The sequence below is a fragment of the Cervus elaphus genome, chromosome 5 (genome assembly GCF_910594005.1).
Source record: "Cervus elaphus chromosome 5, mCerEla1.1, whole genome shotgun sequence".
Lineage (NCBI taxonomy): Eukaryota > Metazoa > Chordata > Mammalia > Artiodactyla > Cervidae > Cervus > Cervus elaphus.
This window is the reverse complement of record NC_057819.1, coordinates 127,462,022-127,486,192: the sequence shown is the minus strand read 5'-3', so window position 1 is coordinate 127,486,192 and position 24,171 is coordinate 127,462,022. Positions and strand designations below refer to the sequence as shown.

The window sequence follows — 24,171 nt, the reverse complement described above, 5'->3', positions numbered from 1 at the left end:
CCCAGGCCCCACTGCAGGCCAACACTTCATGTTTGGTGAGAGGACAGCGGATTGTTAGTTTATTTTTGCTAAGACAGTTTCTAGGTGGTAGGTACTGTCCCAAGGAGGAGTGGGTCCTCAGCAGCCCGCCAGTTCTCACACTTCGGAGCCAGAAGGTCCCTGGCCCCTCAGGAGGGGACTGAGGTTCTCCCCAACACGGGTGCTGAAGAACAGGCCCCAGGAGCCTGCCCCCCACCCCAGCGGCTAGAACAGGAGACGGGGGCCGAGAACCTGCTCTGCCAGAGGAACTTCTCCCCAAGACGGGGGCAGGGGTGAGGGAAGCAGACCGCTGTCACCCCACCCCAGGACGGGGCTTGCAGGGAATGCCGAGGCCAGGACGGGAGGGAGGAGGGAGGGAGTATAAATACTGTGAACTGGGCTCCCATCACTGGGCCCCGGCTCTGGCAGCAGAAGCCCCCACACACTGGGGCTCCCCAGACCCAAAGGGCCCTTCTAGGGTGTTAGGCCAGGCGGGAGGGCTGCACTGTGGCAGGAGAACCCAGACCGCCCCCCCAGGCACCGAGCCTCCACCGCTACCGCCCCGGCTGCTGGGAGGCCTGCTTGGCCCGCTGCCGCCGCAGCCGCACAAACGCCTGGGCCTCGCGGTCACCCTTCCGGCTCTCCAGCAGCTGCAGGATCGGATCCCCTGCAAAGAGAGGTGTTTGCGGGTCAGACTCGCCAGACGCGGGGCCTGGCGAGTGGCCGGGTCTGCGGTCCCGCCCCGTCCTCCCGAGCCTAGGGATGGGCCCACCCAGCCACGCTCACAGGACAGCTTGGCAGACAAGACGGGAGAGGCGTTCGCCGTCCCCCTGGGCAGCAGCGCCAGCCGGAACGCTCAGCCCAGCTGCAGCACAAGAGGCTGATGTGCCTCGGGTGGCAACCATGACCTTTTCAGATAAGAACCTTGAGCCAGTTAACCAACGCGGGCCTCTGTTTGCTCATCAGGAGAACAGCAACAGCTGCCTCGCTGGGTGGTCGTAAGGGAGTGGTATGAGGGTTAATGGGTCCAGGGCTTAAAGCTGGCCCGTCAGAAGTGCTCAAACACAAGACTTAGTCCTCTCATCGAGCTCAGAGGCTGCTCTGCAGGAACGTGCCCCCTGAGCAGAGAGATGGCCCCTCTCCCCAAGCAAAACACAGTGACCTTATCCCACCAGGGAGAGGCGTGCACACCCGACCCAGCTTAGACATCATGGGTCCTTGATCAGACCTGAGATCTCATCAACACAAGCACCACTCCGGCTCCACAGGCTTCCGCCTCTAGGGAGGTGTTCCTGATTCCTGACCCCCACATCGCTGCCTCTCTTGGGGCTCCAGAGCCTGGCGGCCCCTCCCCTGCATCCCCATGCTGGGCCAGGCCCCGCACTCGCAGTCTCTTGGCCTCTGCCCCACCCAAGGGCTCAGGCCTACCGTCAGGTCCGGGGTAGGTGAGGGGCAGGCGGGTCTGAGGCACCTCGCCAGGCTCCTCCGTCCCTGCCAGGCCGGGCACGGAGCGCAGCGGCAGGAAGGCCTCCCCCTCCAGGTCATCGGTCCCCAGCGTGTCGTGGTCCAGCACCGTGAGCAGGAGGCACGCCCCGTCCTTCTGGCACGGCTCAGCGGGCACCAGGCTGGGCGGGGGGACAGAGTCAGCTCAGCTGCCCTCCCCGCCTAGTGCCACGGCCACCCACCCCCGCAGGCGGGCTCGCCCAGACGGGTGGGGATTAGGATCGCGTCAGCGCTCAGCCTGGCATATCTTGGGGCACACGCTGTCATGCCTGCTCTGACTGTGGGCTGATGCTTTCAACCAGGGGCCCCTGTGTACCCAGGCCCCCCCTGTCTTGGGGAAAAGAGGACCCCGGAGACAGGACCCTCCCCTGAAAGCAAGCCTCTCAGTCCAGCATGTGGGAGGAGGCTCCCCAACAATGCCCCCTAACTCCACCTGCGGGGTGCAGGCTTGAGGCATGTGCCACCAAACACTTGTCTCCAGTGCCCCCTCCCTGGGACTCACACCGGGTCATCTGAGGGGATCCCCTGGGCCCCAACTGGGATGAGCAGGCCTGAGGCGGTCCGGGGTTGGGGAACACAGCCAGTGTAGGGACCACTCACAATTCAAAGGTCTCATCAAACAGTGGGTGAAGGTCCTTCTTGTGCTTTTGGGTCTCCCGGGGGGCCAGCTCAGGGAACTCATGCCTGGGTTCCAAGGTCAGCTGGACAAAGGGGTCGCTGGAACCTGGCAAGTGGCCCGGGAAGAGACGTTGGCCAAGGATGATACCCCAAGCCCTGAGTGCAGTCCGCACCCCAGCAGCGGTGCCCTGCCCGCTAGCACTGCCTCCTCGTGGTGGTCCCGGGGAAACGCACCGAGCGCCCAGGAACTCGGGGGGACCCGAGCGCAGACGCGGAGAGCTGCCGGGGCAGCCTCCACTCACCATTGGAGTCCAGGGGCAGCAGGTTGGAGGCGCTGAGCAGCTCCACACGCAGCTTCTGCTCGGAGGGGCTGTAGGAGGCTTTGACGGTGACGGCCCCGAGCTCTTCGGAGGTGGTTGCTGCCTGGGGGCGGGGCGCAGGGGCGGGGTCAGCGGGGGCCGAGCGGGCGGGGCGGGGCTCCAGGTGCGCGGTGAGCGCGGGGCCTCACCTGCTGCTGGAGGCGGCAGCAGAAGTACCTGTTGACAAGCTCCCGACTGGAGGCCGCCTGCAGCTCCAGGTCCCTCTGCAGAGCCTGAGGAGGGGACACACCCTGGACGGTCACCCCCAACCGCAGCCCAGGGCTGCCCTTCAGAAGGCCACGGCCGATGGGGAAGCCCACAAAGTGATGTGGAAAGCAGGGGGTGCCCTGGAACCACAAGCCAGGGTTGCTCCGGCGACAGCCAGAGGCGGCGGGCTCCGCAGGTGTGTCTCAGTCGCCCTGCCCCAACCGGCTTTAGAAGAACCTCACATTCGGTTTAATGTTCTGCTATTGCTGTTTTAAATTTTTCTTTTGATTTTTTTAAGAAAGGGCCCGTATTTTCATTTTGCACTGAGCCCTGTAAATTATGCAGCAGGCCCTGGACACTGGCGAGCACAGGAAGGCAGGCTCCCCAGTGCCGCCAGCTCACCCAAAGGTCCCTACCTGAAAGGTGGCGGTGTGCAAGGCCTCGGGCGGCAGGCCACAGCCCTCTGCGTAAAAGCAGATCTCCAGGTTCTGGGTGGGGGCGAGAGGTGAGAGATGAGCCCCCCAGGCACTCGTCCCAGCAGGGTCATCATTATTGTCACTGGCGTTATTACCTGTAGTGCAAACTTCAGCCTGCTAGAGGCCAGGAGGCAGCTCCGCTGGGAGGCAGCCACTTCTGCCAGCACCGTGAGCGTGTGTGTCCAGAGCAGACTCAGGAGGCTGGGGGGACATGCAGAGGGATGCAGGACACAGGATGGGAGGACAGAGAAGAAAGCCGAGATGCTCTTGAGAAAGGGGAGGCCTCAGGGCCCCCAGGCCTGCCCCCAGGTCCGCCCCGCCCCCACCATCCACCTGGTGGGACTTCACTGGTGGGACTGGACCTGGGGTGCAGGCAGGGTAGGGAGGGGTGCTGGTCTCCTGAGGGAAGGCGGGGGGCAAAGGGCAATCAGGCCCAGTCCTATCCGCAAGCTCGTAAAGAATCCTCATAGGATTATCAAACCCCAATAAACAAGGGGGGGAGGGGGTGGTCCCCCAATGACAGAATCTTGAGTGAAGGTGCAAGTGGCCAGGATGAATAGGATCTCATGGATCAGCAGGTACTACTTGCAGAGAGAAAAAAATAGCAAACCAAGCCACAGTCCATCCTAATAATGGCCTGAAATAACTGAAATTTCACTTGTCAAAGTAGAGTCAGGCAGAGAAACACACACACAAAAATGTGATCCTGGTGATCCAGTGATTAAGACTCCATGCTCCCAATGCAGGGGGTCTGGGTTTAATCCCAGGGAACTAAGATCCCACACACAGCAACTAAAGAACCTGCAGATGCGCTGCCCCGGCGGGAGAGGAGCAGGCCTCCGGGGGCCAGCGGCCCTGTGTGGGGAACCAGTTGGCATCATCGTCACCGTCCTCACGGCGGCTCAGTCACCGACCACTTCCTTTGTTGCAAACTCTGCTCTCAGCACCTCACGTGACTCATTTAGTCCTCAACAGAGGCCAGAACTATGATCAACTGCACAGAAAATTTGAGTAATCTGCTCAAGGCCATCCACCAAGCAGCAGTGAAGCTGGAGTCTGAATCTGGGTCATCTAGAGCCCACGCCCTTGACCTCTACCCCCTGCTGCCTGGTGTTCGGGGCCCTGCTTCAAGAGACCCTAATGGGAAGCTCTCCTGGAACATGGGAGAGGAACACCCAGGGAGGGAATATTGGGGAGGGCAGAGCTTGCAGCCCCCTGAAGATGCAGCCCAGGGCCAAGGGAGGGCGACCGGCAGGTTTCAGCTCAGCCCGAGGTGAAGTGGACGGGCTTGTGCAGTCCTCAGCACCCTGACCTGGGCAGCGAGCATTTTTAGAACCCGGTTGCATCCTCCCCCCGAGGATGGATGCTGAGGCTGGGCAGGAGGGGCAGGAGGGAGGCGAGAAGGAGGCGGTGAGACACCGCAGGGCAGGCGGCTACTACAGACCTGCTGAAGTTCTCCTGCACCAAGTTGGTGTTCATGTAGCAGAGCTTCACCTCCAGGAACTTCATCAGGGGCAGAATGGCCTGGGGAGGGGTAGCAGCATGTCTGGCTCTGGCCCATTTGGGTCCCACCCCCATCCCCTCACCCCGACCCAGAAAGGAAACAGGGCCAGGGGCTTTCCTGCCCGTCTCTGCAATGTCTGCAGAGCCGACCCCGGCCCCAGTGGGCTCCAGCCAACTGGCCTCCTCTACAGCCCCTGAACCTGCCAGGCGTGGTCCCGCCTTTGCCCGTGCTGTTCCCTCCCACAGAAATCCTCATGGCTCCCTCTCTTGCTTCCTTGAGATCTTGACTCAGCTGTTACCCTCTGAGTAAGGCCTTCTCTAGCCACTATCTAAAACTACAGTCTTCAGGGACGTCCCTGGTGGTCCAGTGGTTAAGCCTCCACACTTCCACTGCAGAGGGTGCAGTTTCCATACTGGTCAGGGAACTAAGATCCCACAAGCCACATCGTGCAGCCAAAAAAAGAAAAAGCAATCCTTTGACCCTTCCCACTCCCGTGTGTTTTTTTTCTCTAGAGAGTTTATCATTATCTGACACATGTGAGTTTCTCAGGTGGCACTAGCGGTAAAGAACCCTCCTGCCAATGCAGGTTAGGCGTAACAGACGCGGGTTCGATCCCTGGGTCAGGAAGATGCCCTGGACGTGGGCATGGCAACCCACTCCAGTACTCTTGCCTGGAGAATCCCCTGGACAGAGGAGCCTGGTGGGCTACAGTCCATGGGGTCATGCAAAGTCGGACATGACTGAAGTGACTTAGCACGCATGCACGTGTAGACATATATACGTTTATACACACACACATATGTATAGTTCCAATAATAGCTACAGTGACAGTTAATATTTAGCTCTTTTTTAACCTCCCCTACTAGAATGAAAACTCTTGGAAGGCAGGGATTCTTATGGTGTCCATCGCTGTATATCCCCAGTGTCTAAATCAATACCTGGGACAAAGTGGGTGCTTAAATAGTTGATGAATTAATGAGTAACATTCTCCCAAACTCTGATAGCTGAGTTGGTCAAGAATCCGCCTGCAATGCAGGAGACCTTTGTTCTATTCCTGGGTCGGGAAGATCCCCTGGAGAAGGGAAATGATACCCACTCCAGTATTCTGTCCTGGTGAATCAGCCAAAGAGTCAGACAGGACTCAGCGACTTTCACTATTCTCCCAAACAGTCAAAGGTGTACCTTACTATCCCTGATTGCAGATGTGGAACCTGAGGTCAGCTGGCCTGAGTAACCAGGACAGTCATGTGACTAGGCAGCTGAGAAGGATGCAGGGCTATCTGGCTGCAAAGTCTAAGCCCTCCCCCACTGCACCCCCACACTGTCAGTGCTAGGAGAGCCTGTGGGATGACCCAGCCCCACCCTCTTAGCATCCAAGGAGGAAACTGAAGCCAGGAGGGAACATTCGTTGCCCATGTCTGGGGAGCTTAACTCTGAAACCTCATGGCCTTCAGCCCCCTGCCCACCCTAAGCCCCTTGGCAATCCCTGACCCATGCTGCTGGCAAAGTCAGTGAGCAGGGCGGGCCACTCACGTCTTCAGGCAGGACGGACTCCCTGATGCCCACGAGTTTCTGGATGTGCTTGGCAATGCCCGCCTCCAGCTAGACACACAAAATGGAAAGAGGGAGGCCAAAGGTGTGAGTCGGGGGCGTCGGGAGAGGTTGCTTGGGGCCTGGGTTTAGGTTGAGGAAGGGGAGGGGGCGGGGCACTGACCCCAGGCCTGCTGGGAGAGGACTGCAGGCTGAGGTTGGGTGGGCAGGGGGTCACTGTGGGTCACGCGAATCACCTGCTCGGCCAAGGTGCGGACGCCGGTGCGGATCTCGTGGCCCAGCCCCGCCAGGGCGCCCTGCAGCTGGGCATGCAGGGTGTTCCGCAGCTGCTCCTGCTCCAGCACAGCCCCCACCCGCTGCTCCAGCGCCTCCCATGCCAGCTGGGCGGGCAGCTTGCCGATCACCAGCCGCAGCTGCTCCATGTCATTCACCACCACGCACAGCTGCAGGCGGGCAGGGGCACAAGGAGGCAGGCGTTCCCGAATAGTGTCAGCACTGGCCAGCTCCACCCCCAGCCCAGTCCAGCCCCCCGCTCCGGCCCTTACCATGTTGGCTGCCTGGCCTTGGTCCTTCTGGCCTGCAGAGAGCTCCCGGGCACGGGCCTTTATAAGGCTGCAGTACACCAGGGCCAGCCGACAGGTGTCCTGGGGCAAGGGGGGGATGATCAGTTTGGTGGGGGAGGGTGCCGGGAGAGGCAGGTAGGGGAGGCACAGGAACCTCAGTGTCCTGGGGAATTTAGGGTGGAGTGTTCTGGATACCGCTAGGGTGAGAACTGGGGCTTCCCAGGTAGCTCAGTGGTAAAGCAGCCGCCTGCCAATGCAGGAGACACAGGTTTGATCCCTGGGTTGGGACGATTCCCTTGGAGAAAAGAGAAGTGAAAGTCATTCAGTCGTGTCCGACTCATTGCTACCCCGCGGACTATACAGTCCATGGAATTCTCCAGGCCAGAATACTGGAGTGGGTAGCCTTTCCCTTCTCCAGGGAATCTTCCCAACCCCGGGATCCAACCCAGGTCCCCCACATTGCAGGCAGATTCTTTACCAGCTGAGCCACCAGAGAAGCCCAAGAATACTAGAGCGGGTAGCCTATCCCTTCTCCAGCAGATCTTCCTGACCCAGGGATCAAACTGGGGTCTCCTTCATTGCAGGCAGATTCTTTACCAACTGAACTATCAGGCAAGCCCTTCCCCTGGAGAAGAAAATAGCAATCCACTCTAGTATTATTTTTTTTTCCTCCTAGTACTTTAATCCCACTCCAGTAGTCTTGCCTGGGAAATCCCAGGGACAGAGGAGCCTGGTGGGCTGCAGTCCATGGGGTCACAAAGAGCTGGACATGACTTAGCAACTAAAACAAAGAAACCAGTGGCTAAGACTCTGTCCTCCCAACGCAGGGGCTCAGGTCCGATCCCTGGTCAGGGAACCAGAGGAGAACCTGGGTGAGAACTTGGGAGAAATGGTGGAGTGGGAATGAGGCTGCACCTCCACGAACTTGACAGTGATCATGAAGGCCTCCTCCGGGTCAGGCCAGTCCAGCTGCTGGGCAGTGTGGCTGATCTGGGCGAAGCAGGTGGACAGATCCACAGCCGACGTGCTGTGCTTGGTCAGCTCCCCCAGGGGCACCAGCTAGGAGGTGGGGGAGTGTGTAGAAAGGAGAGTTCTAGGCTTGCCAAATCCATGCCCCTTCTGCCCCGCTTCCATCTGCAAGCATCCAGAGTTCATACAGCCAGCAAGCTCAGAGCCGCGCAGGGGGCTGCAAGGCGCACAAGCAGGGCTCCACTCACAGCCCGCAAGCTGCCAGGATGGGCCTTTATGGGAAGCCACGGTTTATCCCGGAGTGTTACAGGAGACAGCGTTTCACACCTGCAACTGGCCTCAAAAGCACCACTCAAAGCTGGTTACCCGCTTCCGCACCTGCTGCAAGGTCCCGGCAGAGCCGAAAGCCACACCCGCAAATCTGGGACTCCGCCCATAGCAGGCCCGACCCCTACCTGGTCCATCTGTACCGCGCGCTGCACGCGCGCCAGGGCCTCGCTGTAGGTTTTCTGCAGCCAGGACGGGATGGCTGGCTGGAACCAGCGGTGGAAGCCTTCCAGGGCCAGGACGCCATCCCTGGGAAGAGCAGGGGTCAGCCTGGGGGGCTGCGAGCCCTCCTCGCCCCGCAGCCAGTCGACTACCCACCTCTCCGAGGGGAGCGGGCCCAGCTGGTAGAGCTCCTTGAGGCTGATGTAGAGCTGGAACAGGCTCTCGCCTACCTCTGGGGTCACCGAGCTGCCCACCAACGCGATGTGGTCCTGCACCCGCTTGGCCACCTGAGGAGGGAAGGCATGGTGGGCGGAGCTCCAGAGGCAGGTGCGGGGGGCGCAGGTGCGGGGGGCGCAGCCGCGGGACGCGGGGAGCCTCACCAGCCACTGCAACTCCAGGAAAGCCATGGAGAAGAGGTCGATCTTGAGCACGCTGGAGGAAAAGCAGCAGGCGTGACCTGGCGGCACACAGTCGGGTCCCTCCGCGAGCCCCGCTGCCCCGCCCCCGCCCCGCCGCCCGCTCACTTATGGAAGATCTTGTTCCATGTGCGCTGACACTGGTGCAGGTCGCCAATGATGTCCTGTACCAGGCTCAGTAAGGCCTTGCCCATCTCCAGCAGCCCCTGGCAGGGACAGAAATGAGCCAGGCAGGGCTTCGAGCGGTGGGCATCCGGTCCCACCACCTACCACCTGGCACGAGCCCCTCACCTGCACCATGGGCTGATGATGCTGCTGCTTCAGGTGGAACCATCCCACGGTGCCAGCCTGGGGGGCAGAGAGGCCGTGAGCAGGGAGGGGTGCCAGGCCCCAGGCATGCGCCCTCCCCACCCCCAGGGCGGTCACCATACCCGCAGCGCCTCGGTCACCAGGCTGGGCAGGGGGGGGCTGTCCGGGCACAGTTCCCCAAAGGCCTTCATCTTGCACATCTGTACCAAGACCCTGGGGGGATGGGGAGCCGTGTTCAAGATGCCGCTGCCCCACGGCCCCCCCTCATTCCTCCGGCAGGCTGCCCACCCCTCCCCTCCACCCCCACCCCCACCCCCAGCCCAGATGTGCCCCCGGATGGGGGTGGGGGTCACCACTGACCTGAGGAGGGACTGCAGCCGGGCTGGGGAGTCAGGCACCGAGAGGGGAAAGACAGACCGGAACCTCCGGATGAGGGAGAGGCCATAGGCCAGCAGGGAGCTGAATGAGGTGGCCAGCTCCTCCAGCTGCAAGGCCCGGAAGGTTCCGTGAGGTGGGGGCTGCTTTAGGGGGCCGAAGCCATTCCCTGAGCCCTGCCTGCCCAACAACCCCCACCCCCAGCTCCCCCCAGCCCACCTGCTCGGCCTTGAGTCGGCCCTGGATCCACTGGTATTCGATGCTGGTGATGGGGAACAGGAGGCAGCTGCTAGGGAACTCCAGGGTCTGGTAGAGACGGCTGTAGGCCAGCCACTGCCTGCAGCAGACAGGAAGCCCTCAGTCAGCTGGGGGACCTCCTTCCCCACAGCTTGCCTGGCCTGGGGGAGGGGGTCAGGGGTGGACAGTGCCCAAACCTCCCCAGCCCCACTCTGCCCCAAAACCTCCCGGGGTTTCTCATCAACCTTTAGAGGCTGAAAACCAGTGACTGAAAATAACCCACGGGATTGCTTTTGTTCCCATAGTGAAAGTCGCTCAGTCATGTCCGACTCTTTGCGACCCCTTGGACTATACAGTCCATGGAATTCTCCAGGCCAGAATACTGGAGTGGATAGACGTTCCCTTTGCCAGGGGATCTTCCCAACCCAGGGATTGAACCCGGGTCTCAGGAATTGCAGGTGGATTCTTTACTGTCTGTGCCACCAGGGAAGCCCTTTGTTCCCATAAGGGCTTTTTAAAACGTGTAAATGAATTGCCCCGTCTCTTAAATTAGAATCTTTGTGATTTTAAAATTCAGGACTTCTTGTTTCTTTCGAAAAATCAGATTTGGAGACTTAAGCCTTCAAGTCCAAGTCCAAGTCAGCCAGAGCATCCCTTTAGAGAGCTGAGGGGAGACTTCACAGAGGGGGCCGAGCGGAGACAAGTGGGAGGGTGAAGGAGGCTGGGGCGGGACAGCAGCGCAGGACAGGCCTCCGCCATTCAGGGATGCAGCAGCCGCCCGCACTCCTGCTGGGGCCCTGGGGCTGGGGCGGCAGACTCAGCTGCCCAGAAGGACTCAGGTGATGTCAGAGAGTGAAGCGTCCAGAAGGCAGCCATGATGGATGGGGGAAGCCAGGCTTCCCTGCCCTGACACCCTGCCTCCCAGCAAGGTGGATAGCCCTGCCGCTTCAGCATGAATCTTTCATGGGAAGCTGGAGATGTGGATCTGCACGGGAAATCTCCAGATTTTAAAAGTTGGTGACTGGACTTCCCTGGTGGTCCAGTGGTTAAGACCCTACCTGCTGATGCAGGGGACACAGGTTTGATCCCTGATCCGGGAAGGTGCCCCATACAGCTAAGCCCATGTGCCACAATTACTGAAACCCGCACACCCGGGAGCCCTGCTCCACAACAAAGAGAAGCCACTGCAGTGAGAAGCTCGCACACCACAACTAGACAGTAGGCTCTGCTCGCCGCAACTAGAGAAAAGCCCACACACAGCAGCGAGGACCCAGCATAGCAAAAAACAAAAAGTTGAGTCAGTGGCCAACTCAACTTAAAACTCAAAACTTAAAATACACAGTTTGGGCCCCAAACAGAAATCTCTGGAGAGTTAGACTTGGGGCTGCCAGCCTGAAGGAGGGCAAGTAGGGAGGGAGAGGGTGGTGCGGTGCAGACGGCCTTCGGGCGCTCTGGCTGAGCTGGGCACTCACGCCAGGGACCGGTGGAAGTCCGACAGGTCCTTCTGCGTGGCGTGGAGGAAGAGGATGGTGGCCGCCTGGGAGCTCAACAACCCATCCCAGGAGGTGCTGCCGGCCTGAGGAGGCAGGCGGAGGAGTGTCAGGACCTGGCAGGCAGGCCCTGGCCCCGCCCGGCCCTAGCAGGGCACTACCTGGTGCTGGGTGACCTCGTGGGACACCAGCTGCTGCAGGAGGTGGAGGTGCACCGTGTAGCTGGGCTGGGAGCGGCTGGCCTTGGTGGCTCTCTGCGGGGGGGGCCCAGCATGGCTGTGAGCAGAGGACCCCACGCCCGGGGCGGCCCCTCCTGCCCACCCGGCCGGGCCACCTACCCGCTTGTGGATAAACTGGAACTGGAGGTGACACTGACCGCGGTCCGGGTAGGTGTCTGTGCAGGGCTCCAGGGGGTACCAGTGATCCTCACGGCAGCGCAGATCCTGGCAGGCCGGGCAGGCAAGAGGTGCCCACGTCCTTGAGCCGCAGGAGCCGCTCACGCTTGGGGGCCAGGGAGGCGATGGGAGGCAGACCCCGGGCTCCACCCGGTATAGCCCTGACACCCCTCCCTTGGACCCCTCGTCACCCCCACTCCACTCACCTGTAGTCTGAGAACCACGTTCCCCAGAAAGTCGTCCTGGCCTTTGTCCTTCCGGGCCTCCTTAAATATCCTGTCCCAGGGAGAGGGGCGGAGCGCCTGGCCAGGTCAGGCTGGGATCTGCTCCCCACCTCTGGCCACCTGGGTCCAGCCAGAGCCTCCAGTCCAGCCACCAGGGTGCATGTGGTGGGGGGGCTGTGGGCAGAAGGAGCCCCGATTCCTTCCCCGGGGAGGACCCCATGGCACTCACCTTCTCAGCCCATGCAGGTCTGTGAGCTCCCCAAGCTTCTGTCTGACAGACTCCACAGTGTCCATGTCCCTGGTGTGGGCAGAGGCTTCAGCGGGAGGCAGACAGGGTGTCCTGGGAGCCCCCGGCTCCTTCCTGCCAGGCTCACTCCCGCCCCTTCCCTTACCCACCCCAGCGGGCGGGGCTCGCCCCTTACCACATGTCCAGATGAAAGCTGGCGTTGCTTATGTCCTCAAACTCTCTGTAGTGAGAAAAAAGCATGGCTGAGGGGCTTGGACGGCTAGGCCCCCTGACCAGGTCACTGGACCCCAGGCCCGAGCCTGCCATCCTCAAAGTCAGTTCAGTTCAGTTCAGTCGTTCAGTCATGTCCAACTCTTTGCGACCCCATGGACTGCAGCACGCCAGGCCTCCCTGTCCATCACCAACTCCCGGAGTTTACCCATGTCCTCAACGTTACCCATCCTCAAGTCTTAGCCCTTGCCTGCCAACTCCTCCTCCTTCTCAAATGCATCGCCCCCTCCTTCACCCCCATTAACCCAGACCTGCCTGACCCCCCTTCCCCAGCACGTGGCGTTTATGACACTGCCTTGTCCTGTCTGGCCTCCGGTCTGTCTTCCTTGCCTTGGGAGCAGCCTCCTCCTCCGGCCAAGCCACGCTCTCTCCCCCAGGCCAGGAAGTCCTGCTGATCTCACTGATGGAGGGCACCCCCACCACCCGACTAGCCCCTGACGACCAGAGGGGGTAGGAGCCGGGGCAGGGCCACGTACAGGATGAAGGTCTCGTCCCAGACAGGGTTGAGCGTCTGGGTGATGACCTGGGTGCGGTGGGTCTCCTCCTCGGGGATGGTGTGCCTCACCACAGCTTTCTGCCGGCGCCGGAGCCCCGGGCTACCCCCGGACACCGTCATCCCCTGCTCGATGCCCAGCAGGCAGTAGGGGTCACTGAACCCTGGGGAGGAGGGGGTCAGGGAGGCAGCCAGGGTGTTGGCTAGGCTCCCAGGTAGAGTCCTTATCACCCTCTCTCCATCCCAGACTCCAAGGGCCAGGGGCCAGCAGTCCCCAGCTGAGCCCCAGGGGACATTTGGAGAATGGGAACTCTGGGACAGGCTGTGATGGGGAGAGGAAGGAGCTAGGAAGAAGGCCCCGGGTCCCCATCACCTACTCACCGCTGACATCCTTGCCCAGGATACCCTTGGCTTGTTTCACCGTTGCCTTCAGACAAAAGACTGGTTTCTGGAGTGACAGGAGGTGGGGGCTGAGTCCCCGAGGGAGCTGGGCTTCCCAGCACCCCTGCTGGCCCAGGGCGGCCCTGGCGGGTTACCTCGAGCTGCTGGACACACTTTAGCATCTGCTGATGTTCCTCGGGATCCATGCGGAAGGCCTGGTGGGGCAGGAGTGTGGGAAGCTGGGGGCACGGGGTGGGGGCGGCCAGGCTGCAGGGAGGCGGGTGGGAGGGGGCTGGGCTCACCTCCTGCAGGTACCGCAGCAGCTCGGAGGACTCCCTCACATGGTTGGGCTCGGGCTGCCCCAGCCGGTACAGGACGGTGTAGAGAGCTTCCTCGTAGAGCAGGGCCCGCTGAGACATGGCAGGGTCACCGCGGGATCCCCCGTCCACCCACCACCACAAGGTCTGAGCGCCACCAGCCACCCTGGCACCCACAGCACATGCCCGACGCGGGGACCAGGCGTCCGCACACACAGGGAGGGGAGAGGGTTGAGACCCAGCCTTGGCAGGGGGCGGGGGGCTGTTTGGGAGGATGCTGGCCCCTTCCTAGCGCCCCTCTGTACCCCCGAAACACCCCGATTCTTACCTCCTCAGGCGACAAGTGGTGGGATGAAGGCTCGATCTGGGGAGCGAGGCAAAAAGACAAGGTGTCCCAGGGGCCTGGACTGGGGTTTGGATGCCCGTACGGCTCCCCCCAGGGCAGGCCCGGCCCGAGGGCTCAGGGGCCCCAGCATCCGGCGTCCGGCCCCACGGTGCCGCACACCTGTTCCCGCGGCAGGCCTCCTGGGGGTCCAGCCCCCGGGCCACCTTCCTTGTCCCCTGGCCTGCCGTGGCTCGGGTCCATCGGTTCTCAGCTGCCCCCCCGGCAGCGTGAGCTCAGCACGGCCAGTGGCCCCAGCCTTCCTTCCTTCCCCAGAGGAAACAGGGCTGCTTATCGGTGGCTCCGCTGCACCCCAGCGGCGGAAGTGAGGCCCAGCAGCGAGGTGGGAGACTGGGGGTCATGCCCAGCGGGCCTGGGGCTGCTCAGTGGGTCCCCCGAAGCCCAGCCCACAGCAGCGACACTCCTTGCCTAATGGAGCCCACGGAACTGGACGAGCTCAGGATGGCCAGCAGGGGTAGGGGTGGGGGCCGTGGGCGGGGGCGGGGGCCCACCAGAGGGAGGGGTCTCAGAGAGGCTCAGACCCTGGGCCTGAGGCTCTAGGGAGCCCAGAGAACTCCACTGGCCGACTCCGCTGTTCGGCCAAAGGCTCCGCCCGGGGCCGAGGTAGGGCCAGGGAGGGGAGTAGAGCTGCAAGAGGTGGGGCCCCGCACCCAGAGCCGGCAGAGCCCCACCCAGGCCTGCTCGGCTGCCCACTGAGGTCCCTCCTACCTCCTGAGCCCGTGGGGGCCGGGGATCCTGCAGATCTCTGACCCTGTGGCGCCTTATCTTGATGGCCTGGCGCAAGAGGGGAGGGCGCCGCTGGGGCCGGGAGAAGAGGGTAGCCATGGTGTCCAGCCCTGCCCTTCCCCTCCGCCTGGGGGAAGATAGTGAAGCCGCAGGGTTATGCAAAGAGCCCGGGGCTGCCACCCGGTTCCAGGGGAGGGGGAAGGAAGGGCAGGCCCGGGGGAGGGTCAGGTCAGGGTTTCACCACCTCGGGGTGAGGGCCCCTGGCTCTCTGGCCCCTGCACCTTCCTCCCTGGGGCTGGCTGGGATGCTGGGAGGAAGCTGGGAGGACTGGAGACAGAGGCAGACTGGGGGGGCGGGGGGCGGGGCTGCCCCGCCACAGCCTCCCACACAGGGGCCCTGGGGAGGGTCCAGCACTGTCCAGCAAGGAGCATGAAGGCCGGGGGACAGCAGCACCCCCCGGGTGACTGAGGGAGGCCCACCTGGCCGATGGGTCCTCACTCACAGCTTCCCCGGAATGGGCCGCAGACCTGGAGTTGGGGTGGGGGGTGGGCAGGGCACAGGGTGGGGTCCCCGGAGAGGCGTCTCTCCGGGACCAGCCAACTGCTCAACCTGCTCTGCCCCACAGGTGACATTCCACTGAGCTGACGGGACCAGGCTGTGCCGGGCGGGGACGGCCGCACGGCCCCTGTCCCCACAGGGAGGGCGCCCTCTTCAAATGCCCTTGCAGAGGGTTTCGCCAAGCCCGGGGCTGCTGGGCAGGGCTGGCCAGAAGGAAGGGGCTGGGGAGGTGACTTGGTCCAGAAGGCACAGGACCATGGATGCTTCAGGCTAGGCTGGGCCCCACCACATCCAGAGCCTCCCTCCAGGTCAGGGTCCCAGGGGTGCAGGCCTGGACGTGGGCTGTGGCCATGTCCCGCCCTTCTTGGCCTCAGGCACCGAGGCTCTTTCCAAGGAGGGCGGGGCAGTGACCTCAGGGCAGGGCAGTGACCACACCAGGCATGGAGCGAACACCCATCCAGCCCGGCTCCTGTCCGAGGCCTCCCACCTGGGCAGCTGCTGGGCCCGGGGGTACTCCGTGGGTGGACCTGTTGCTGAGCAACCCCCGTGAGACGGACACGGGAGAGGCCTCAGCATCCTGGGCCCAAATAGGTCAAGAGAACAAGGGACTCTCAGGCGGGAGGGAACACCACGGCCCTGGGCCTCCCCCGCCTCCATAAGGAGGCCAGACAGCCCCCCTTCCCATGAGTGCCTCCCTCACCACACAGAGCCAGACAGGGGTCCAGTCACTTCACTTTTACTAGTTCACATTTTGAGCAGACAAATCAAGGTGCAAACAGGATTTATTTCACATTAATATATTAACTGAAATTTTTTTTTTTTTGGTCAAATAAATAGGGAATCCTCTTTAAATAACCATCTCCTCTCTTCACAGCCAGTCCAGGAGCAAGTGAGAGCAAAATTTTAGTGCATCTAGAGGACACATTGCCAACCAGGCGTGAAGCTTAAAGGGAAGAAGGCAAGCTGAGGGGCTGGCAAGAGGTCACGGTCAACGTCCAGGCCGGGCCCCGGGGGCTGGTTGCCAGCCCACCCGGTGGCCCCCAAATGGACATGCATTCTCCAGTTCCAGTCTGAGAGGCCCCTTCTAGAGGGAAAGGAGAGGTGAACGGAAACAAATTCCAGAAAGACCAGTGAGGCAGCAGAGGGGCACTGCCCCCAGCCACGGCTGCCCTCAGGCCACCCACTCCCGGCGGCGAGGCGAGAGGAAGACCCAGGACGAGGCAGGGACGGGAAGGTGAGCGTGAAGGGACGAGGTCGGCTGGGAACGGAATGCAGGTGGACAGTCGGCGGGCAGGTGGCCCTCCTCAGCCAGGCACAGAGGAGGGCAGACGGAATGTGAGTGGGGCCTGACAGGGCGCCTGGGGCGGGGCCGGGAGCTGGCAGGGCGCCTGGGGCGGGGGCGGGAGCTCACAGGGCTTGTGAGGCTGGGGATAAAGTGGCTACAAAATCAGAGAGCTGGACTGCGGCAGAGGAGGTGGCCAGAGAGTCCCTCCATGGGCAGAAGCTTCGAGAGCAGGATGGGGACGAGGCGGGTGCCCCCCCGCCCCTCAACGGAACGGCTCAGGAAGCCGGCGGGCTCCGGGCTTGTGTGGGAAACTGGGAGGCACCACCCCAAGTCAAGGGGCCCCCCTTGTCTCAAGGCGAGTTCCTGATAATTGTTTTATATCAGAGCTGGAGGAAGGACAAGGCCTTCCCATCACGCCCCACAACCCCGACTCAGCCCCAAGGGGAGGGGAGGGGAGGAGAGAGCGAGGGGAGGCAGGAGGAGGGGGTGGCGGGGTCTACTGGGTCTTCTTATCTTCAGGGGGGTAGTAGGGAGGTGGTGGAGGCTGGTTCTGAAGAAGAAAGGAAAGATCACGTTAGGACCGTCCGAACAAGACGAGGTCTCTCCCGCCTCTGAATCCCAGCAGCTGGGGCTGTGGGGGCCCCTCCAGCGCGCACCCACCCCACTCACCGTGGGCATGTAGACGTTGTGTGGGTTGCCCGGGTTGTAATAGGCGCTGGCAGCTGCTTCCGCGGCCTTGGCTTCAGCTGTGAGAAGACGCACATTTGGGATGAGCCCCAGAGACAGGCCTCCCCGCCGCCTCTGGCTGCCCCTGCAACCCCAGACCCCTGGTGCTCGGGTGGCTGGTGTCAAGGACCCAGTTCCACGAATCAAGCAGTGGTTAACCTTCCCTGAGTGCTTCCGGCACTATCGGGACACCCCGTGCACACCTCCCCATCAGATCTTCACCGCGACACCCCCAGGTGGTTCTGTTGGCACATTTTGTGGATGAGAAGACTGAGGTACAGAGGAAACCTTTCCCAGGGAGCACGGCCAACTAAAGGCGAGAGAGTAGGCTGGTGTCTACTGATCTCTCTTCACCACTGGCCACCACGCGGCCGGTCCCCTGGGGCTGTCCCTAGGCCAGTGGTCGTGCGTTATCTGGGGCTTCCGCGCACCCGTGGGGAGCAGCCCAGGGGCTGAGCTCACCTGCAGGAGTGGAGGGGACATCGGGGCCACTGACTGGAGGCTCCATGGGCCCGGGGTAGGGCGGCGGTGGGGGCTGCACGTACCCCATGGCCCCGTCCATCATGGGGGGTCCCGGATAGAACTCTGCTCGGCGAGAGGGACGGGACCTGGTGAGCGGCACCGCCCTGGCCCCTCGGCTGGCGCCCCCCCCCACGCCCCTCTGGCTGCTCCGTCCGTCCTGAAGCAGGTCCAAGAACAAGTCTCCCCTCTGCAACCCCGTCGCCTGGGCGGGGGTGGTTAGTGGGCAGGAGGCAGGGGTGCGGGGTGGGCAGCAAAGGTCACACTCACCAGGTGGGGGCGGTGGGTAGGGGTAGCCAGGAGGGCAGGGGTACATTCCATTGGCGACTGGCGGGGGGAAGACATAGGCCCCGCTGGGCATGTAAGAATAACCATAGGCTCCGTTGGGGGCTTCGCCTCGGGAGGCTACAGTACAAGGGGAGAGAGAAGTGAGTGTCTCCGGCCTCGGGCGCGGGGAGCTGCAGGATCCCTGGGTGTGCGCAGCAGACGAGCCTCAGCCCTCCCGGCTCGAGGCCACCTCGGGCAGGGGTGGGGCGAGGGGTCTGGGTGGGGAGGAGGTCAGAGCTGCGGCGGAGGAGATGGGGTGAGGGGAGGGGAGGAAGGAGGTCCAGGGAGGGGCAAGAACGGAGCTGGGGGAGCCTGGGGCCAAGGTGAGGAGGTCTGCAGAACACAGCCCTTGGGGACTGCACAAGTTGCCTCATAGGAGCATAAAGGCTAGATTTGTTTCTGTGAGGCCAAATGTCCTCGAGGCCAGACGGCTCTGGCAAATCGTCCTATACCTGCTCCAGGCAAGGGAACCTCAGCCTTTGGGGTACGGGGCGGTGGTGCTAATTACAGGTTTCCTTCCCACCGCCCCGGTGGTTTAGACAGGAAAGAATCTGCCTGGGATGCTGGGTCGGGAAGATCCTCTGGAGAAGGCAATGGTTACCCATTCCAGTACTCTTGTCTGGAAAACTCCATAGACAGAGGAGCCTGGCGGGCTACAGTCCAAGGAGTCGCAAAGAGTCAGAAAGGACTGAATGGCTAACACTTTCACTTTCCCTTTCCCAACTCCCAGCCCTGGGCAGCCCGGGGCCCAGGAATTCACCTCCTGACTGTTTAAAAAGCAGAACTAAAAGGAAACAACCCAAATGAACAAAATGGCACACGCATTCCACGTGTCCTCAGCCCCGGATTCTGAGAGCCTCAGTACCTTGAGATGCCACCTGTAACATCCGCTGCCCAAATTCGATGGCGCCCCCGGACGTAAAGGTCAGCTTGTAGGATGCAGAGCCTTCCCAGCCACCTGAGAGGAGAACAGCGCATCAACAGCTCAGAAGAAGAGTGTTCCGTCTGAAGCGATGGCTGGACGTCCTCTCCAGGCCCCCTCCAATGGCCTGCCGCGCACGTCGCACGCCAGCACTGCGACCCGGCCAGCCCCCTGCCCACTTTCTGCGCAGTCTTGTAAGCACAGCTGCCCTGGGGCCTCCCACCCCAGCAAAGCAGCAACAGCTGGTCCAAGTTCAGAGCCGACCTCTCGCTCCCGGGGGAGGGGGTGGCAGTGCCGAGAACAAACCCCGACACCTCCAGCTTGGCTTCCCTCCAAAGGGGAACCATGAGCTCAACAGCAAGGCTCAGGCCAGGCTGAGTGTGGGGGACAGTGAGCATGGCGCCTGGGTCTCTGGGGTCTGCCAAGAGCCTGCCAGCAACCAGGCTGGGCGCTAGAGACGGGCTCAGGGCAAAGGCCCCTGCCTCCCACGCACCTGACAGAGCTCCCTCCCACACCTGACGTCTGACACGCGCCCCAGGTCACAATGAGCGTTCTCACTGGGGCTGCAGTCATCGAGCCGCCTTCGCGCGCTCTCTCTGATCTGAGCTGTCATCCTGAATGCCAGCATTTCCCAGCTCTTGGCAACTTCACCCCCCAGTGAATGGCTGGCAGCCCAAGGGCTGGTCTTGGAAGCTACTCCAGAGCCCAGAAGAGGACCAGCTAGGGTGTCAGGGAGCCAGAGCCCCTCTCCAGGGCCGCGGTCAGAGGTGCCCCGAGCCCCCTCGTCACCCACCTCCTGCTTCAGCCTTCACCATCCCCTTGATGTAGTTTGCCCCAAACACAGGCTGCTTGATCTCACAGTCCTTCATCAGATAGAAGGGCATCATAAAGGACTTCATGGCATCCTTCGCCTTGGACAGAAAGATGACCTGCAAGGAAAGAGGACAAGGGCCATCACCGCTCGGACCACAGCCAGCCTGGCCACCGCTTCCTGTGTGTGAGGTCGCCGCTCCCAGGGCTGCGGTGGGAGGCCACAGCCAGCACCCAGCAGCCCCAGGGCACTCTCTGCAACAGCCACCCCCGGAGGGTGCCTTTTGGAGTAAAAGGCCCCACGTGCAGCCGGGCTGGGGAGGCCAGATGTGTGAATTCACAAGAAAAACGCGTGACTCAGGCCACACTGTGAACAGGACGGTCTGCTCTATAATTGATGGGTGGTGAGGAGGCGGCGGACGCAGAGCCTCAGTGAAGAGGCGGCGGGGCCAGGGCAGAGGGGCGGGGAAGGGCTCCCGAGGTGGGGGTCCAGCCTGCGCTCCACAGAACTGAAAGGGGGGAATGGCAGCGGGTGGCAGACCCCAGAAGGGGCACACTAACCCGCCCATGGACTCTGCCTGATTGGCAAGGCTCCCACCCCGCGTGCGAAGCACCTGCTGTTTTACACCCACGACTTCAATCTGTGACTGGAGATGCCAACTTGAACCCCCAGAGACAGGGTTTTGAGACCCCCTCCCCACCCCTACCCGGGTCTCCTCTAAGGCCTGTGCGTCTCTCCCCCCTCCACCTCTGTCAACTCTCAGGTGGCCCTAGGCAGCTGTCTTCTTCCAAGAACATCTATTTGTGTTTCTCTGGAAGTCTGAGTCTGCCCGGGGAACTCTTAGGTGAGGCCCATTCTGCAGGCTGGCATTTCTTGCTCTGCTGGGTTTGGCCGGGCTCTCTGCCCAGCCCAGAGACTGCGACAGTGCTACTGAATCCCGTGGACCACACTTATCACCCTGGACATGCACGAGGGCCTCATGGGCTACTCCTACAGCACTCAAAGTAACCACGGCCTCTCCCCCCAGGCCCAGGTCACTCCAGCAGCTGCACTGAGCTCCACACTGCTTGAAGCAGCAGCTCGGGGATGCGCATGGACTCACTGCCCAGCCGTCAGTTTTGCTGCACGAAGATCCTGGTGGTTCCAGAACCAGGGACATGTGACAGAAACATGCTGACGTTCATCAGGGCTCAGAGGCCACTGGACTCACGAGGCTGAGGCTGCCCTAAGGCTCTCACATCAGCCTCCAGGAGCCACGAATCTCCAAACCAGCTGTCTCACTGTACAACTTACCCGGTATGGGGTAAGGTAGACTGTGCCTTTCTTGGTCCCTTTGAAGGCCTCTGGCACATTCCTCATGTCACTGAACGTAAGCTCGACATGGTCATAGGACATCAGGATGCTGTGAGAAGAGAGGACAGGCCCTGATGAGGCTGCTGGAGTCACAATCTGTCACCCCCAAGGACTGAACCCTCCTGGGTAGCAGCTGCCAGCATGTGGTCGTTTCAACACTGCTGTGAGGAGTGTAACAACACGGCCATGGAAAAAATGAGCAAGCTGGGTTCCCCGAACCCCACCCACACAGCCCCGAAGTGACCAGTGTAGGGACTTCCCTGGCAGTCCAGTGGTTACGACTGCCCATTCTCACTGCGGAAGGCCCAGGTTCAACCTCTGGTCGGGGAACTAAAATCCCACAAGCCCCAGGGCACAGCCAGGGGAAAAAAAGTGACCAGTGCAGTAGAAGAGCCGCAGGGCTTTGCAGGCACCATAATCCCTCCAATCAGTTTAGATCATCTGGGTTAACTCTTCTGTTTTTCTTCCAAGTCCTTACGGCAGGTGCTCTCTATTTGTTTGTTTGCTTTTTTAAGCCTGATGCATAACATTTTAAGACATGACTCTCCACCTTACCAAAGGGCTGACTTCAGGGTTTCTCTAAACCTGGGGTGCTTAAGCTGAGTCTGCAGGGGTATCAGTCCATGAGCCTCTGAGATGATCACACACGTGCTTTTTCCTGAGACAGTCCATAGCTCTCATCGCTCTCACAGGGATTCTTGATGTGAAGAGTGAGGTTCACTATTTTACACATCAAGCTTTATATGCTGAATGGAAGACTTCAGCCGCTGTTTACACTTTTTCAGGAATGGGGCTCAAGCATTTGCTAAAAACAAGGCACACCATTATGCAGCAGCACCGAGTCCTAAACCAGGTAGGAGGCGCAGGAGGATAGATAACATTCTTTTTTTTTTTTTTTCTTAAAAGAACATTCTTGTCCTGGAAAAGCCCCACTGAGAGAGAAAGAACGGTCCCAGGAGATGGTACCAAATGGCATCAGCAGGGTTTGTCCACCCTGGGACTGGCTCGCACACAGAGAGGCTACACACCCAGGGCAATGTGAGGTTTCTCTGATTACAACGCGGTCCAAGTTCACGTGGTTCTATTTGTCTTTTTTCCCCTCCCAGATATCACAACTTCCTTCACTGGGGAGGGGTATGTGGAAAGAGGACCAGTACCAGAAAAGACAAGGAAAGCTCAGAGAAAAGAGGTCATGACCAGGAACAGGCTGGGCCTGGCAGACCCTGAGCCAGTAACATGGCGAGTCAGTATTCTGGGCTCCCTGAGTGCTTTCCTCTGACTCAACAAGCATGCCGGGTTACAGCCCTGGGCTGAGTGCTGGCCTTAACCAGCGTCTAGGCTCTGATCCCACCAAGTCTCTTCTGGGGACTCAGATTCCTTCTCTGCTCCTTCAAGAGGTGCTTTTGGGTCATCAGAGCTCAACCAGGGCTGGCTGGTCTGATTCTCAACGCCCAAGGAGCAAGAGGAAAGAAGCCATTCAAGGAGTGGATGGTAGGAGGAGAGACAGAATTGAGTGGGGTTGGTCAGGACAGGTGGGAGACTACTCTGGGAAGTGACCCGAGCCAACAGGAATTCAAGGGAAAAAGGCAAAGACTGACCTTTATAGGAAATATGTCAGGCATCTGACGATCGTTAACTATGTAATTTCACCTCTGGGCCTCAGTTTCTCACCTGGAATCTGAGCAGTTCTGGAATATACTGGAAGGCTACATGCTGGTAGTTAAGGCTACTGACTTTGGAATCAAGACTCCTTTGCTCTTTACTTACAGCTCTGTGAGCTCAAGCAAGTTTCTTAACTTCCCTGTGCCTCAGTTTCCTTACATGTAAAATGTGTAGAGTAATAGCATCTGCCGCACAAGATCCACCTACTGAAAAAAGGCAGACCAGATGCAGCCCCCCTCCCCGACACGCAGTAAACGCCTAAATAAATGGCAATTATTTTTGTCTAAAGCTCTCCGCGTTTCCTAACGTCTCCTACTTTGCGCAAGGGGTTCGAGAACGACGCACGGGCTCCACTTGTCTCTGCAAGGCCCCCGCCCCATCCGGCCGCCCCGGCCCCATCCCACCGCTGATCGCAGCATCCCGGCCCCTCCCTCAAGACCCACTCAGCCGCCTGCAGCCCCGCCCCCAGCCGTTACCCACCACCCACCCATCAGTTTCGCCTCTTCACGGGTTCACACCGAGCGGCCCGCCGCCCACCGCCCACAGCCCACACCCTCGACGCCAGCCCCTCCGGACTTCTAGGGTTCTTCCGCACTGTCTTCACCTCTCGGTGTTGTTGACGATCACTCCGCCGCCCTCCGAGTGGTTCTTGTTGAGCGCCATAGTCCCTCGGAAAAGGGTCCCGAGCCTGGCGACGCAGTGCGCTTGCGCCCTTCTTCGGTCCGCCCCTGGTGGCGTCGGTCGGATAAGCGCCAGCCAATCACAGCTCCCGTGCGGAGGCTGGCCCTACCGCCTGATCCCGGGCGTCACGTGCTAATAGTTTACGGCCTCGCCCCCTCCCCCTCCCCGGTTGCGCCTGCGTCACAAACAAGCTCGAGACTACAACTCCCAGAAGGCAACGCTCCCTCAATCCCGACCTCTCCCTACACGCTAGCGGAAGGATTCATTCTGGAACTTGTAGTCTCCGAGACCACAGGCTCAGATTGACTCCACGAGTTACATAATCCCCACCTCTACTCGGTCCTCCCAGGGAGCCGAAAGAACAGTTCGGTCCGCCACAGAGGAATTAATCGTAAAGGCGCTGGAGGCAAAAGCTCATACCCACAGGATGGGGATTGTAACCTCCCCCAGCTGTAGGAGCGCTGATCACTAACGGGCGGCTTCATTCCGTCTGCAAACGTTTGGGGAGAACTTCTTATATGACTTTGCTCCCCCGCCCCCCCCCCCCCCCCCCCGCCACCTTGAGTAATCACTGAGCCAGACAGATGAGTGCAAGACCAGTCTCTGTTTTGGCAGAGAAGAGTCAGGAAAAACTACGATCGCTCCCATGAAATCAAACCCAGACCCTCCGAAGTGGGCAGTGGGAATCGGTGCGGGGAGGAGAACCCGAGGCCAGCGCCTGCATCTCTTCGCCGCGTCCACCGCAGCTGGCCTCGCGGTGGCGCTGCTCCCTCTAAAACGTTATGGC

General features: G+C 61.1%; 2 protein-coding genes across 8 annotated transcripts; both read right to left on the bottom strand.

The window, feature by feature from the left end:
* Window positions 1-31: 31 nt before the first annotated feature.
* Window positions 32-15,085, bottom strand: UNC13D (unc-13 homolog D). 4 transcript variants are annotated; one of them, XM_043905487.1, is made up of 33 exons: window positions 14,785-14,871; window positions 14,523-14,667; window positions 13,740-13,775; window positions 13,397-13,504; window positions 13,250-13,309; window positions 13,095-13,161; window positions 12,697-12,877; window positions 12,126-12,170; window positions 11,933-12,001; window positions 11,686-11,755; window positions 11,423-11,527; window positions 11,246-11,338; window positions 11,067-11,170; window positions 9,577-9,694; window positions 9,343-9,467; window positions 9,105-9,195; window positions 8,965-9,021; window positions 8,782-8,879; window positions 8,638-8,689; window positions 8,414-8,544; window positions 8,224-8,344; window positions 7,715-7,858; window positions 6,782-6,880; window positions 6,473-6,679; window positions 6,219-6,287; window positions 4,626-4,705; window positions 3,277-3,382; window positions 3,122-3,193; window positions 2,648-2,731; window positions 2,442-2,562; window positions 2,122-2,245; window positions 1,447-1,643; window positions 32-685 (listed from the first exon to the last, which is right to left on the bottom strand). In XM_043905487.1, exons 2-33 carry the CDS (start codon window positions 14,637-14,639, stop codon window positions 573-575), a joined length of 3,264 nt encoding a protein of 1,087 aa, XP_043761422.1. In that variant the 5' UTR covers window positions 14,640-14,667; window positions 14,785-14,871; the 3' UTR covers window positions 32-572. The 4 variants fall into 4 exon arrangements, with proteins under 4 accessions (XP_043761422.1, XP_043761421.1, XP_043761419.1 ...); XM_043905486.1 differs by lacking the exons at window positions 2,122-2,245; window positions 14,785-14,871 and adding an exon at window positions 15,020-15,085; XM_043905484.1 differs by lacking the exon at window positions 2,122-2,245 and having other exon boundaries at window positions 14,785-14,872.
* A 733-nt stretch (window positions 15,086-15,818) lies between these two features.
* WBP2 (WW domain binding protein 2) lies at window positions 15,819-23,449 on the bottom strand. 4 transcript variants are annotated; one of them, XM_043905493.1, is made up of 8 exons: window positions 23,308-23,449; window positions 20,982-21,090; window positions 19,671-19,806; window positions 18,821-18,913; window positions 17,899-18,033; window positions 17,572-17,694; window positions 17,053-17,194; window positions 15,819-16,933 (listed from the first exon to the last, which is right to left on the bottom strand). In XM_043905493.1, the coding sequence occupies exons 1-8, from the start codon at window positions 23,364-23,366 to the stop codon at window positions 16,795-16,797; spliced, it is 936 nt and encodes a 311-aa protein (XP_043761428.1). In that variant the 5' UTR covers window positions 23,367-23,449; the 3' UTR covers window positions 15,819-16,794. The 4 variants fall into 4 exon arrangements, with proteins under 4 accessions (XP_043761428.1, XP_043761431.1, XP_043761429.1 ...); XM_043905496.1 differs by having other exon boundaries at window positions 17,053-17,129; window positions 23,308-23,448; XM_043905494.1 differs by lacking the exon at window positions 17,899-18,033.
* Window positions 23,450-24,171: the final 722 nt, after the last annotated feature.